The sequence below is a fragment of the Sebastes fasciatus genome, chromosome 4 (genome assembly GCF_043250625.1).
Source record: "Sebastes fasciatus isolate fSebFas1 chromosome 4, fSebFas1.pri, whole genome shotgun sequence".
Taxonomy (NCBI): Eukaryota; Metazoa; Chordata; class Actinopteri; order Perciformes; family Sebastidae; genus Sebastes; species Sebastes fasciatus.
Window position 1 is genome coordinate 14,430,548 of NC_133798.1, and position 16,831 is coordinate 14,447,378.

The window sequence follows — 16,831 nt, forward strand, 5'->3', positions numbered from 1 at the left end:
TGAGTATGAAATTGGACTTTGGTAATCCCTGACTTTTCATCTAGTACCACGATGAGGTTGACATTTGTTGTTCAGAGTGAAATTTCTATAGGATGGAATACCATGCAATTTGCTACACCGTCATCAGGTCAAAACTTCAATTTGTACAATACTTTGGTTTACTTTGCAATGAGCATTAACAGAAACATGTTATTCCACCGTGTGTGGTTACCAACAATCTATTCAGATGTTGAAATGAAATGCAAACAGTGTCTTCAATGTGTGTGGGCTCTGAGCTGCGTCTGTTTCAAAGAGATCATGCAGAAACTTTGCAAACAGATTTGGTCAATATTGGTTTGTCCACATCTTACCAGGTAATGAAGTGGATGTAATGATGGTGTTGAATCGTGACATTACATGCTTCTCTCTCTCTCTCTCTGTCTCTCTCTCTCTCTCGCTCTCTCATTTTGTCTCTCTATCTCTCACACACGCACACACGCACGCACGCGCGCGCACACACACACACACACACACACACACACACACACACACACACACACACACACACACACACACACACACACACACACACACACACACACACACACACACAAACACCTCAAAACATAATTATTTATCTCCTTGACACAAGATATCACACAAGGTATACTCAGTTTGCCTCAAGCCCACTGCTACAAAGCAGCTATTCAATAAGCCCAGTTAAACGTAATGACACTGTTTCCTTCAGTCCTTGATAGAGCATGATGTTATACCAGAGAAAAACACTTTTTTTTGATAGCTTAGATGTTTGAATCGGCAATTGAACCCAGGAAGTAGAGGTGATTACGCTCATGTTGCCCTCTGGCTGCTCCTCTTCATGGCTGTTTAATCAAAGTCTTTTTTTTTCCACTTGCAGGAATACTCCAGTGAACGTCTAAAGAAGACCAACGAGCTGCTGCGGGGCATCAAGCTGCTGAAGCTGTACGCCTGGGAACACATCTTCTGTGACAGTGTGGAGGGGACCAGGGGCAAAGAGCTCACCAGCCTGAAGGCCTTCGCTCTTTACTCATCCATATCCAGTAAGGCATTTTGCTTCCTCTACACACACTGAACTTTGCTCCTTCACATTTGAACTTCATGAAATAATGCACAAAATTAAATGTTTCTTCCTCAGAAAAAACATCCACAGGAAGGCACATAGCTTTACGCTACTTCACTATTTACTTGACCAGTGTGTTTCTATTGTAGTTCCAACTTTATTGAACCCCACAATTTCCAGTCAACATTTATAATTCAACACATAAGTGTAAAAATAACTGGATGTAAAGGTAACTAATTAATTATTTACGGCTAAAATTTCCCATTTACACTACCAAAGATGTAGCTGCACAATGGTCACTCAATACTTATTTGTTTTCTAAAGATTGCTACCTTATCTTCTTCCAGGTGAACAGCTGCTACAGTCTGCATGGCTCCAGTCCTGTAATAGACTGTGTCCGATCTAAATTCAATAATTGCAGATTTAAGAGGAGTAAGCGTCAAGCGATCATAATTTCCTCCCTGCCGAGAGGGAATAATGGAACAAAACAATTTCATGACAGTAATAGGAGCCAAGATTTATTCACCAATAATTCAAAGCTGAGACTAAACTGTCACTGCAGGAACAGCTTGTTTTTATCTTGACATCCATTCATTTCTTAGATAATATTTCATGACATTTTGAATTAACTGCATAGTCGACAATGGCGGAATCACAGAAAATAATTGGAAGAAAAAAGGAAAATTGTCCTTACACGGGTCTGTTGTTATTACCTAGTATGCTCTAGAGCTACAACTTATCGACTGAAAAAATAATCTCTGTAAATAAATAATTCATTGTTAAAGGTCCAGTGTGTAGGATTTAGGTGGATTTATTGGCAGAAATGGAATATAATGTTCATATGTTTTCATTAGTGTATAATCATGTGAGATTTGTTGTGTGTTCGTTAGCTTAGAATGAGCCCTTCATATCTACATAGGGAGCGGGTCCTCTTCACGGAGTCCGCCATGTCGCTCCACCATGTTTCTACAGTAGCACAGAACGGACAAACCAAACACTGGCTCTAGAGAGAGCCTATCACATTTTTACATTACCTGCAGGCCACCGTAGTTCTATGACACGCTTGAAAAGGAATGGGTGAGCAGAGGGGTATTCAGTTGATTGCAATCTGTAACCTCACTACTAGATGTCACTAAATCCTACAAACTAATCCTTTGACGTCATTTTTCATTCAAAAATGGCAGAAAATCATGTTTTTGGCCTCTCAAACATGGAGAGTTCCTGCTTTTCTCTGTTTTATATCATATTAAACAGAATATCTTTGGGTTTTGGCCTGACAAAACAAGACATTTAAAGACATCACCGTGGACTTTGAGAAACTGGGATGGATATTTTTCAGTATTTTTCAGACATTTTATAGACCAAACGATTCCTTGATTAATCTAGAAAATAATGGTTAGTTGCAGCCCTGGTATGAACTTGCAGACTGCTGATCTAACAGGAGAAACAAGTCTTGTATTTATGAGTCTGTCTAATTGGTTACAAAAAGGTTTATGAAATCGAAAAATGTTGAATATTCTCATCCCATATGTAATCATTCAATTTAAATGAACCTTAGAAAACAAAACAAAATGTTAACAGAATATCTGAGTTGACGTGGATGAACTACTGCTTTTTTGTGAGAATGTACCGTAGCAATAGAAAAAAATAGTTCTTCTCTACTTTACATTGTTTATTTTCACTGGTTGAAGTCCTATAACATGCCTTCACATTCTCCTGTCTGTTTCTTTTCTGCTTTCAGTTTTCATGAATGCAGCTATTCCTATCGCAGCTGTGTTGACGGTGAGTTTATATTAGCTCTACCATTAATTCACCTAAATGTAAATTATCCAATATGCTCGAAGATGCTTATAGTTGTGTCTAGTTAAAAACCGAGCCGATAACTACTGAGCGGAGAGCATCCTGTTGACTTCCCACTGTGTGAAAGACAGAGCAGAGACAGTGCCAGCGTCCGGTGACATTTCACAGTGACACTCTGACAGCATCACACTAAATCCTGTCTGTATTTATAGAAGTCCTTCATGGTTGTAGACTTGAGCGGTGACAAATTAAAAAAGTCCGACAGATACCAAGGAGAGGGGCGATTCTAAACGACAGACGTAGACAAGTGATTCGTCTTTGATTCGATGTTATCGTGCTCCTCAAACTTAATAGGACATCTCAAGTTCAACAGCATCTTGATGCTGACAACCAGAGAGGGATTTCTGTTTCTCCTTGAACGGGCCTCGAGAGACTATCAGCCACTCAAACAGTTCAACGGTTTAAGTATCTAAATCCATGAGACTAACCTCAGTCATTCTGTCCTCCCTCTCATTCTGCAGACGTTTGTGGTTCATGTTCACATCTCTGAGGACGCTGATCTGTCCCCAGCTGTGGCCTTTGCCTCTCTGTCCCTTTTCCACATCCTGGTCACGCCGCTCTTCCTGCTCTCCAGCGTGGTGCGCTCAACCGTCAAGGCTCTCGTTAGGTGAGAAACTAAAATAGTGCAATGTCCGATTTATTATCTTCATGCAGATTTTTTTTTTTAAATAAATGACAAAGAATGCAGTTTCATTATCTGAACTAGGAAAGACTGGTTTGTTTTTGTTTTTGAATGTTTATTGGTTATGAAATAGTCTTGCGGAAGGAGATGTTAACTACGATAACAGAAACACTACTGACAATAAATAGAGTAGTGAAAAGTCACATTATTAGATGAAATGCTTGACCTTTTCTTGCAGCCATTATTGGATCGACCTTTCTTCATGTAACGAAGTGCTTCATTTCTCTGTTGTTTTAGTGCACTTGTCTCTGGCACTGGAACGTTGTGCCTGTTTATTTTCAATAAGCTTGGCAGTCAAGACATCTGTTGTGATTAGGCTGCTGCAGAGTTACAGATCTCTCTCCCTCCGTTACTGAGGATGCACAAGTCAAGAACTCTCCATGTGGTGAAGTTGATGCACAGTGTAGTGGAGGGTATATGTAGGTATATGGGGTATACGCACTCCTTTTTCTGGCGGTTTACAGTACAGTATACCCACCTATCGGCCAAAAAGCCATTGGAATATATAGGAGAATATAACCATATCCTCTTCGGTAACCTACTTATGTACCTACATGTATTACACCCCATCAACGACCACTACATCACTGCTTATATCTGCAGAGAGGAGTGCTAAACTGCACAAGATGTCTTGATACATTTTAGGTAGAAAACAAGTAACTTGAGAATGACGGCCAGGTATCCAGCGTACAGCAGACCTAGTTTTCTAAGGTAAACTTTCACCACTCTTAAAGGTTAAGTGTTCATAAAAAGGCACAATAGAAAATGAAAAACACAACATACTGTACTGAACATTGAAATGGTTCCCCTGAGCTACGAGTGAGTATACAAGCGCAAAAGAATTTAAGTATTCGCTTTCCATATATAATTTGACAGGAAAATGAGACAAAGAAGAAAAAAAAAGTAATTTTCAACATTTGGCTGTTTGGTGAATAACCTGAGGTGGTTATTAAGGCTTCTAGATGTATAATCTCTACATGTGGATTATTAACAAAATCAATTATAAATTAATTCACTGCTTAAAAAAAACTGTCTTCGAAGGATGTCTCATAGTCAATGAAGCAGAACTCTTTTCCTTTGACTGTACAGGCAATGAGAGCATGTCACTTTAAATCCCATCATCTCCGTCTTTACGTCTGTGAAAATGATCACAGGTCAGGAGTGTAATGAGTGGGGATGATTAAACTGACATCACACATTTTCTGTATGGGCCTTTAGGAGGCCAGCTAATACAACTGTGCTGGTGTACAATAAGCACCTGATTTTAACTAGAGTGGCTTTTCTTTCTTGAATGCGGAAGCTGCCTGTGATCCTTTGAGATGTCTATTTTGGGACTCTGTGATCTGACACACTTTGTTAGACACCAGGAATAAAAAAAGCTTACAGTTTATATTCAGTTTATCTTCACACCTCAACATGAGAAAATGTCTCTGTTGTGGGAGAAGAGGCTAATTAGGCAATGTTGTAAATGCAAAGTCATTGTGCAACTTTAAATATATTTAGAGTTGTCATTTGGTGGTGAATAAGTATCAGTTATTCTTCTTGGACTGAAACTTTTCATGTTTCAAAACTCATTCTCATTTCATAATGCTCTTGTGATAATATCCATCATAGTGATGTCACAGCAGTGTATATGCTCTAACACACAGGATTTACTGTGACATGTTACCTGTACTTCTCTACTGTATACTGGATGTCTTAATCCATGAGACTTATGGATAGTAAACTGAAGGAAAGGAGTCCCAGTGTCAGATCTGACATTTAGCACAGATTTAGTAATCAGATTTAGATTACCTGTATCAGGGGAGCATTTGTTCTCATTTGGGTAGTGAAGTAGAAATTAGGTGATTTAGCTCAGAGATGTAGAGTTATGTGAGCGTCTGTGACAGGGAGAGAAATTGAAAGCTTGTTGTTAGTGAACCATGTCCCATAGATTTTCCAATTTGTTTCACTGAATGAACGATGTGACAGCAAACAGCAGGGATGCTACATGAATTAAAGTGATCTCATTCAAAGTCTGTGTTGCTTGTGTGTGTTTACTGTGGTAGTTGAATACAGCATAAATGATCCATTAGTATGCTTTGAATTTATTATACAGATTCATTTTTAGTTTTCATCATTTAGTGACTTGATTTCTCTGTTTCTTTCTGTTTAATCTTTAGCGTTCAGAAGCTCAGCGAGTTTTTCTCAAGTGATGAGATTGGAGAGGAACAGGAGCCCAGAGCGATGTTAACCTCTGGCTCCAGCAATCACAACCAAAATAGATACCAGGCTGTGGTAAGTACATGTGCACACGTTTTTTGGGGTTGGCTTGATTTAGGCAACAAGGTAGACAACGTCTGTTTCCAGGGATGTTTTTGAAACGTTTTTATTCATGACAATTAATCATAAACCACAGTGGGCCTATATAGATATAAAACATGCTATTTCAATCTATTTTTAAAATATAAGTAATCAAGTAGCGCAATGTTTTCACTCTCTTGCCTTGTCCTTTCCTAATGTGGACACATAGGGGATGTGATCATACACAACAACAACAAAAAAGGTTAAATGCTAATTTAACATGGCAGATTGAAATTCCCTTTTCAGTACCATGGATAGCACCACTCAGCCAGGTGTACCAAAACGTTTATGAACTTCAATATTTAGAAAATAATCACTAAAAGGAATAGCACACCGTGCCATCAACATAAAATAAATAGGCTACAGTATATGCGTACTTGTCAGTCTGCTTTGATGACGACTTCTGTCTTCCTTTTCTGCTTTCCTGTGGAGGGTTCATCATGTGTCGCCCCGTCTTTTACCCACATCTCTGCAAATCTCTGGACCAACCCCTGGTCCATTGACTGAGATGAACAGTAGACTTTTCAGCGTTGAGACGTTCATCATGTAGCCTAGACGTGGTGTCTTCTCTTGACACACAAGCACGAGCGCTGACAGTGAAAGTCCATTTCTGATGTTACTGTTGTTTGCACTATAGACAGTTCTCAGATGCAGCGCTTTACTTATATACATTTTTATTTTAGCTTTAGGTCTATTGATGAAGTAGCATTAATAACTGTGATACCTTTTTATCCCACAGGGGGTTAAAATAATTCAGCAAAGTACAGGGATATATAGACCCCCCCCCCTCCGCCAATCGCAACCTGACTATCTCCCCTGCCTCTGCGTCCAGACTGTCTCACTTTGCTGTGAATGTTGTTTTCTTCCTCCACCTTATTGTCTTCCTATTAATATCCCCATTTACCCCTTTGTGCGTGATGTTATACAACCCTCCTCTAGTCATCCTCTAAACCTTTCCCTTCATCCTCCTCCTCTTCCTCGTCTTTGTCCCGACACCTCAAGCCCCTGAAGGTGGTGAACCGGAAGCGCCCCCCGAGGGATGACTGGAACAACTACAGCTCACAGGGGGACCATGAGGGCGACATACCCTTCCAGGACGTGGACCAAGACATCTGTATCAAGGTGAGAGAGAGACAGACGGACAGAGTGTGTCATCCTCCACCAGATGCCATCTGGTCAGAAACAAGATGCAATATTCCTCCAGGTTTTATCAAAGCTGATGTGGTGATGTAGCAGTTAGAATGGTCTTCACAATTGTGAACATTTTACCTTTTGTTAAAGGTCAATCTTTTCAAATTACACAGACTGAGTTAATGGGGACAAACAGACTCTCTCTCCAGGTTTTGTTATGACCTTTAGAGATTTCTATGCTATGAAGAACAAAAATCAGTGAATGATGTTTTATAGTTTTCCTGTTACGTTTTCCACCCTCTGCTGGTTTGGAATAATCCAAAAGATGTTATAGATTAAAAGTGTAATTGTAAATTATTCCAATCAAAAGGGAGCCTGAAAACACAGAGCTTTTTACGCCTCTCTGTGGAGCCTGAGGGAACAGAAAGGCAAAGCTGGTCAGAGAGTGTTAATAAATACACTGAGGTTTATGGCTGTAAAAAGGCTTCAGGTAAATTGGTTATTTAAGATGAATGCATTTGAAAATGAATATGAACCTACAGAATAAGTTCTTTTCTGGTATTTAAAGACAGCAAATTAAAACCATATCTCATATCATACATATATAGTCATGGGTGTGAAATGGAGATTGACAAGTTAAAAGAAGAACAATGCTTGGACTTTGGATGAATGCCCAGACCTACATCTACATAGTGTTATATATATACTGTAGTGTATACAGTACATACTGTGCCTATTTTTACGTAACAGATAAATCCCATCCACAGTATCTCTGACTTTTCTGAATGGAGACTGATTGCTCTTCAACAGCCTTTTCAGATTTGAAATAATTGGCCTGAGGTTTCATCATCACAACACAGTCTGTACGTCATACCGCCGAATCGCAGATCACATTTTGACAAAACTTGGAATGATTTGAATAATTTCTTGGCGCTGCTGTTTTCAACGTTGCACTGACTTGCACTATCGACATTTGTTATTAATGCAGGAGAATTATCTTTCTAGCTCTGGACAATTTCAAACTGCAGTGATTCGCCTGCTCAATTAATTCTCTGTATGTCAATCATACGAGTGATTCGCACCAGTACTCTCCTTCCCCTGCATTAAGGGAAAAGGAATGAGGTCACATTTACTTCTTATTGCCTCACTCTGCACCATTTTGGATGGATGGCATGTTTACTGTTTACTTGTTAAAGAGCGTGTTAATCTCAGTTTGAGTCTGTGCTCTGCTTTCCTCAGATAACTAGCGGTTATTTCACCTGGACTGATGGACCACCAACACTTTCTAATGTGGACATCAAGATTCCTTTTGGTGAGCATCAGGCAGTGTGATGCACAATCAGCCTCCTCAATTCCTCTCCTTATTCGTCTCCTTCTGTTACTTACCTGTTTACGTCATTGCCTCTCAAACCTCTCAGGTAAGATGACTATGATTGTGGGCCAGGTGGGTTGCGGAAAATCGTCCCTGTTGCTGGCAGCGCTGGGAGAGATGCAGAGAGTATCAGGAGCAGTCAGCTGGAACAGGTCAGTTATACATTCACTGTTTTCTGTCTATGTCAGTCAACTCTGATACTTCAGTTAAAGCATTTTAATCTCTTTTTAGATTTAGAGGATTGTCTCATCAGCCGGAGAGACTGAGAGGTACTCTATGTAGCTCTAATTAAACTAAGAAAACAAGGTCCTCTTTGAAAATAATTGCGATCATCCTCTAGACATCAAGTTGCTAGATGGTGCAGGAGGATGACGCTAATCAGTGTTTGTCCTAATTATCTGATATTTAGTGTTATTAAGTGTCTCCTGTGCCTAAATGAAATGACGCACTCTGTGTTTGAGGGTTTCCCTTCAACAGGGAAGTGCTGGTGTTATTAACATAACAGTATCTAAACAGCAGTCGCCCCAGTATATTAACCACCTCCCCATCCATTCAATTACAGAGCAATAAGATGCATGTGCCCTCAGAGAAATCCATGTACCGCATGTTATACAGTTCATTCTCGTAATGAAATTCAATCTAGAGGTGAAAGGTTAATTTGAAGAGGTGCTCCTCATGGAGACTCGGACCATCCTGGTCAATATCATGGCAGGTTTTTCTTCCTCATACTCTAACTCATGCTTTTTAAACCTCTCTGGTAATTGGTATGTCAGGGAGCTTTTATTTATGTGTTCTTGCAGCGATAAACTCTACGTCCCTGACAAGGAATCGCAATTAGCATCAAAATCAGACCTCTTAACATGACATGGCAATATAACAAATTGATTTGTAGGTCAGTGAAATAGAGCTGATATTGCAGCTTTTATGGCTGATAGATAGAGTGTGGTGGAAGGTGAGGATCCTTTCATGCACCACTGACCCAAATTTAGTCAAATGCAGATGGGGAAACATCCCAACAGACTTGCTGTGGCTGCAGGCCAGAAACCCACCGTTTACAGAAGACACCTAAGCACGCCACGCTAACTTCAAACGTCTCATTTCCATTAAGAAACTCTCCTAAAGTTTTGGACTACATCTAGTTCATATTTCTGTAGAGGTTGAATGCACTTGTTGTAAGTCACTTTGGACAAAAGTGCTTGCCAAATCAGTGATTTCACACCTTTATAGCTGGAAACTCCTCAAAGCAAAGCAATCTCTACTTTGGACCTCTTGTAACAGGTGGTAAATTTCTGAGTTACGAGCAGTTTTATATATATATATACTGTATTTATACAGTATATTCTATTCTGAAAGGTAACTTACAGTTTGTTTCAGAGCTTTTGCCAAGCGGCTTTTCTTCCACTCAGTTTATGCGATTTAGATATGCAACTTTAGTCACATGTCATGACTCACTGGGTAGAGCGCGTACTATTAAGGCTGAGTTGGTACCGCAGTGGCCTGGGTTTGAGTCCAGCCCATGTCATCCCCTCTTTCTCCCATGCCTTTCCTGTCTGTCTCTCTCACTATCAAAATTTAGCAGAAATGCCCCAAAAAATGTTAATATACTACAGTGTAGTTCACTGTACATTAGAGCAAGTCAGGTGGATATTGCTATGGTAGCAAGGTGCATGATTGTCTATGGGTGTTATGATTAATTGTGCATTGATACTTGAATTTACATTTTAATTTATATTAATTATCAACGTAATGTGGATAGTTCAGTACATTTTGTGATTATGATAGTGATTATTTGTGTGTGGACTGTTGTACTAAATAATTTCTCTGCTCTGATGTAACCTCTGCAGAGCACATTTGAAATAGCTCAGCGGAAACTGAATACACATATCACACCCAATGCATTCTGGGAGTCATTAGCCTCTATCTCCTGCATCTGAGTATCTCATCACCTCCCCAGCATAGCGCCGATATCAGTCTCCATATGTCAACAAAGTTTAGTAACCCCCTACTTGTTTCTCGTGGTGTCCCTGGCAGTCAAACACACACACACACACACAGTTCCTCCTTCTGTCCTGATGCCAGGGCCGGGCTGGCACGCCCTCTGATATCAGGCTGGACTGTAGACCCTGCTGGGTGCTGAACCCTCTCACTTATCATGTGTCCCGGGGAGAGACTAAGGAGGACTTGTCATTTAGACTGTACCCTCCTGAAGCACTCAGACACATTAAGAGGAGTTTGTCTTTATGTTCCCACTATGTAAGTTGTTGTTATCGTTGTGCTGTGTTTCAGTCAGGATCATTTAGAGCTACACATGGATGAAACGTTGTATCTGGGAGGGTCTGCAAGTGTGCAACAGATTCAGCGCAGAACAAAAACCAGCAGATACAAATCACTGAGATAAGAAATGCACATAAAGCAAATAGAGGATCAATGAGGCTTGTATGTGCCTGACAGAAGTAAACAGCAGCATGACTAATCAGAAGAGTGTTTGATTCGTTTAACAATGATTTGTGGTTCAGCTGTCACTGATCAGCTGTTCATGTCGTCATAATCAAGTAATGAGAACTATTTTGGTTACTTGACACATATCATATGATCTCAGCAGATTGAATTGCCCAGTTTTCGAGGACCTTCCATTTTTCTGAGCACTTTAAGGACTTCTTGTCGAAGTTGGTCTTTAACGTTGAAATTGACCTTTTGGAAACAGCAGTTGACAAAACAATCTCACCACAAGGTCCACTGTTCGGTCAACTAATGTTTCCAAGATCAAGATCAAGTTTTTCGTCAGTGTAGTCACTTCTTTTCTTTGCTTTTCCTTGAACTTTAGGGCAGTATGTAACATTGATACCATACCACAGCAGTATGACAACATCATCAGGAACAAGTTGTGCTTTATGCTGTTAGTGTCTCTATTCGCTGTGTTAGTCGCTGGCTTTTGATTCGTTTTTGATGAGATAAAACTTGTTAGTGGGTTAAATTACAGCTCATGATGGACGGCATCTTCCTTTTTGGTGGGGTGACGTGTTTACCAACGCTGTATTTTCCAAACACAATCCGTCATTTCCATCGATGGGACCCCCCAACCACCACTCTTCCTCACCCACCTGCTCTCTCACTCCAAATATGGCATAGAGCAGGGAGCGTCTCTCTCATTAAAGTGGATGACTATTTGTAGCTTGACCTCAGTATCCAGTCAAAGCAGTGCAGGTTGGATGTCTTGTGTGCAGAAAGGTCCCGAGTCTCAAAACTTGCCAGCATACTGTAGCCAGTTGAATAGCGGGGTTGGCACATAAACTGTACCTGCTGAAGTGATTAACTGCAACACATCAACTGGTTGACCCTGTGTCCCAAACCAGAGTGGGAAACGAGCACTTTACTTTATATTGTTTGTAGCTGGGTTTCAGTTATTGAACTAAAAAACAAGAAAAACAAGTGAAGAAAAGACCTTCTTTAAGAGACTAAAATTAATGTTTGTTGACAGCATCATTATCAGTCACTATCAGGCGTGGTCATCACAATGAACATGCACCATTACTCCCGGTCATCATTGTGGGACTTGAAGTTTTAAATGGACGTTTAAGTCAATTAAAGGACAGTTAGAAACTGTGGGAAGTTCCTCAGCCTGGCTTTGATGATTAGACTTGAGTTTTTTTCGCTGCAGATAGAAACTCGTTCTTGTACGACTCCCTCATGAATTCTCCTCTAACGTGACCTTGAGGTGTTGATTGACGTGAAGGGGGAAATAGTCCTCGGTGCTTCAGTCAGAGATGAAAGCTATGAGCATGATTACTCTGTTTTACGATGGCTGCATGATAAAAACAATCAGTCGTCCATTCAGTCTTCAGTGTTTTTCGAGTGTCATTAGGTCATGAGGGCTGATGAGGTCATTTTCTCAAGGGGTGTTTTCCGTTGTGTGTTGTTAGAAACTGCTCAGTTTAGCCCTGATAACATTTACAAGAAAACTGATATTTGACATGTTGATTTTTATGTTGTAATCTCACCACATTTCTCACTTCAGAACTTCTTGAAAAAGCATTCGTTTTCCAAATTGCCCATATTATGTATTTATACTCTTGCCACTTGCCATCTTATCATCTTCGTAACTTCTAACTTCTTCAAGCTTAATTCTCAAATTTATTTTTTTAATACAAGACAGATCCTTCCTTTGTAGAAAACCAGGCACAGCCGGTATTCCTTGAGATATCTTGGTGAACGGATATGGAAAGCCAACGTACATATTATTAACAGCTCGCTATAATTTCAAACTATATATAATTATTTTTTTAATCTCTTGTTTTCCTTTTTATTTAAATGGATTTTTATTTTACTTAATTTAGGAAGAGGTCCACTACATGAGCTTACAGTATATGGCTTATTAGCCTCACTTGTCTTATCTGTTCACTTCTTTTTTCCCCCCATGTTGTTTAAATTAAAAATAAAATTACAAAGAAAAACAATTTACTTAAAAATTTGTGTTATAATTTTGCAAGTAATCACGTAAGTTTCTTTATTTTACTTTATAACAAATATTGAATATATGTAAAACAATAAATAAATAAAATAAAATAAATAAATAAACATACAGCTAAATACAAAAATGTACATTATGTTTTAATATGTTACATCATTTTTTTTAATTTTCACTTATTCTTAATTGCTTGTTTTATAGATCTTTTCAGTTTAACACCTGCTGTATAGAGTTGCTGACACCGTTCACTGCAATGTCTTTAACACAGTCAGTACACACGGGTGTTTGCATGTATGTATGTGGCATGTCAGAGCTTCTTGAATGTCAGCCACCAGTTCACTTTCTAACAGCTGCTGCACTAAACTGCTGTAAATCAGCTCTTGCTCTCTGGGAGTCACCTTCTCAGGATGAAAGAGGTGTCAACTTAGCAAAACTAAAAATACACCGCAGCTTCTACTGAGCATGTGCAAAGCTCAAAACAGCCAATCAGATCTTAATGAATTTTAGATGTAGGAGTCTGAATGTGAATGGTTATGTGCATGTGTGTGTGGATGTATTGTATGTGTGTACACTTTGACACATTTAATTCTAAAAATAAGAGTTTATTTGTTTTTTAAGGCCTTTTCAAATGACATAACCAGCCTTCATAAATATCCCCTGGCATCTGGGAGTTTACATTGTATTTTTACAACTTTTGATGAGGAACAATTGCAGAATTGTTAAATAAACTTCCATTTATATATTTTGTTTCCATTTTCTGCAGCCTGCCAAACTTTGACTCTGAGGGAGATGAAAGGTAAGTCAGAGTAAACTTAAACTTTTTTATTGGATTTATCATATACATACAGGTATATACATTAAATGAAAAATGAGTGAAGACGAAAAAAGCCCAAGCACCCAAACCTTAAAATAAACCAGTACCATCATATATATTTTAATCGTGCCTTAAAGGACAATTTCACGCTTGAAGATCTGAGACAAAAGTCAAATACATTAAAAGATACTTGCAGCTTGGAAGTGCAAACATACTGCAGTACACTATTTTTGATGAGAGGAAAGACATTTGATTCAGCTGTTTCACACAAAGGATAGTGGACAGACACTATAAATCCTTGTTATAAATAAAGCTCCGTTGACAGTTCATAATCATCACTGGTTAAGTCAACGCAAATAGTGGGGTTATTTTAGCGCATTGGATTAATTGTGATTTATTGTTTCTATTTGTAACTCAACTGGCCTTGTCATTCACTGTTTTTTTCACTCTGGAATTAAACACACACACACTAAGGCATCCATGTCGCCCTGCGTATGGCAACAGTATGTCAACCGAGCATTTGACAGCTGGTGTCTTGTCACTGGCTCTTTCTGTCTAACTAGACAGATAAAATAGGAAACTTTTAGCTCCTTGTCTATTGATAGCATTATTCTATAAGGGTGTGTCCACAGAACCAAGAACTGTCTGCTGAAATAACAGTATAGGACGGCACATATGTTTGTTTCTATAGTCGGGACACAGTGAATAAAGACAGTGTGCAGTGTAAACAGAATACTGCTATGTCAATTAATTTAATAAAACAGTTTTCTCAAGTACATCATCATCCCATAAACAATGTCATGTTACTTGGAATAATTATTTTAATTTTTGCACTTAAGTCATTTCAGAGCTCAGATTTGATAAATAATAGCACTGTTCAGGGTTGGTTTTATTTTATCATACTAACATACTTCCAAATACTATATATATACCCAGTACAAAAAAACAAAACAATAAATGATGAATGATGCATGAAACTAAATCAAAATATAATAAATATAACTGAAACATGACATGGGATGAAAACTTTAAAACTTAACATAATATATAGTATTTATTATAGTGGTCTTGCCCACATGCAACTTTCAGGGCTCCATAACATAAAAAGCCTAAAGTAAAAGCCTACTCCCTCAATCATTTCCAGCTATGTATTACTCGTCACTCACAATAAATTATAAAATTATTCATCCACAGTATTTATCATCTACGTGATTGAAATCTAGAAAACAAATCCTCAGCTCACTGGGATTTTTTTCTGGTGACTTGAGTATTTTTAGCCCACCCTGTCTCTTTGCTTTGTGACTGGCGGCGAGAAAAGCTTCGGACAAAATCAGGGTTAGACACCGCTGTCTAGTCAGGAAGGCAGAATGGCACGTATGTGTGTCACCAAACATACTAGCCAGTGAAAATGGAGAGTGAAGGAATCAAGTAATTTCATTGAACTTCCCTTTATTTCCCTGGACAATCAGCGTGGCATTAGAAGGCCTCAGCAGTCCCTTTTAATTATTTACAAGCCCCAGTTCCTCTCTACAAAACAGAAAGTCAGATCAGTCTTTCTGGTTATTTGATAAGTCTGCAAGTTTCTAAAAATAGAAAAACATTTACATATTTTTGGGAAGTTTAGTGTGTATACAGTTTCAGCAAGTATGCACAAATCATTCTCTTCTCACCTCAAACACCCTGCCTTTACAGTTATAGCGCAGCTTACAGAGAGAGACATACACTAGATGAACAGGATACCAGCGAACAGCAACAAACATCCCGGCGGCCACAGACCCCGTGTTGACGTACTAATCTAAGCCCGAGGAATCAGATCCTGTGAGAACCGAATGCGTCAGAGTCCAAACGAGTTTATGCTGATTTCCATATCAGCAAATTACAGGAAGAAAAATTGGGAGTGGGAGGGGGTGGGGGTGGGGGTTATTTTTAGGGAGGATAAGATCACAGCTAATGATAGATGTGTTCATGTAGGGCAGTGGGTGGCCTGTTAGTGTTTGGCCTGTGACATGATGGCAATAGTGAGGGAAGAGTATACGGGTTATTGTGTGTGTGTTTGTTTTCTGTTAATCATTACAGGACGGAGATGGAGTGAATAATCAGTTTATCTCAGAGGAAACAGTATTGCTTATTTAATGGGTTTTTGTGTGTGTGTGTTTGACACTTTCTCTGCAGTCCCACAGACAGAGATGCAGCAGGTGACGGAGAAATCAGGTGAGCTCAGACAACAGTATGGCGGTCTTCATGGAAACGCATCATCATTATCAGCAGAGCAGAAATCCTCATGCTTATCTAGAAAGCCGCTGATAAGATAATAGAGAACAAGATATTCCCTTTGCTCACATATTTACCCCCGACCCTCAGCTGCATATTGACTTCACAAACACACCACAGTCTCTAATGATCTCTGGACCAGCTCTTTATGTACTGAAGTTATTATCATGCATCACCAGCCTCTGAGGCTGAGGAGTCACCGTGATCCAGAGGTTAAACAGTTTCTTAACCTTTGTCTGAAACAAAAGACTGATTAAGAAGTCAAATTGAAACATAGAGAGCAGATTATTGATTGATTGACACTTCTGTGTGTGTTTTAAAACCTCTGGTAGGAAGAGAGGCGCTGTGGCCTACGCTTCCCAGAAGCCCTGGCTGTTGAATGCGACAGTGGTGGAGAACATCACCTTTGAGATGCCCATGATCAAACCAAGGTAAGACCTCATCCCTGCACCAAACCAGTGGTTTAACAATGATGGTATGAAGGATGAGAGTGTGTTGCACTCTGCAATTAGTGGAAACAGATGTGACTTAAGCAGAGATCATTTTTTGTCCAAGTTTTCTGGGTAATTTTATGATTTTATTTTATGACACTAACGAGATGACAAGAAATTAGAGAGAGGTGGGAAACAACATACATCAAAGGTCCTTAGCTGACTCAAACAGGGGCTGTTGGTGCTGTAAACCCAGAGGCCACCAGGGCACAACAACCAGTAATACATTTAATTCATTATGCACACATAAAAGTGAGCAAAGTGATGATGGAGGTGCAGCAAGAGGAGGAAAGAGACATTTCAACTAAGTGTTTTTAATCAATG

General features: G+C 39.3%; 1 protein-coding gene across 2 annotated transcripts in view; it reads left to right on the plus strand.

Moving 5' to 3' along the window:
• Nucleotides 1-16,831, plus strand: part of abcc8 (ATP-binding cassette, sub-family C (CFTR/MRP), member 8) — a 62,036-nt gene that overhangs the window by 24,992 nt on the left and 20,213 nt on the right. The window contains exons 11-20 of one of the 2 annotated variants that reach the window (XM_074632190.1): nt 896-1,058; nt 2,820-2,860; nt 3,400-3,545; nt 5,783-5,897; nt 6,903-7,085; nt 8,334-8,406; nt 8,513-8,618; nt 13,695-13,727; nt 15,918-15,956; nt 16,349-16,447. In XM_074632190.1, the coding sequence (XP_074488291.1) occupies nt 896-1,058; nt 2,820-2,860; nt 3,400-3,545; nt 5,783-5,897; nt 6,903-7,085; nt 8,334-8,406; nt 8,513-8,618; nt 13,695-13,727; nt 15,918-15,956; nt 16,349-16,447 (998 nt within the window). The remainder of the gene's footprint in view (nt 1-895; nt 1,059-2,819; nt 2,861-3,399; nt 3,546-5,782; nt 5,898-6,902; nt 7,086-8,333; nt 8,407-8,512; nt 8,619-13,694; nt 13,728-15,917; nt 15,957-16,348; nt 16,448-16,831) is intronic. The other variant, XM_074632191.1, reaches the window with a different exon arrangement.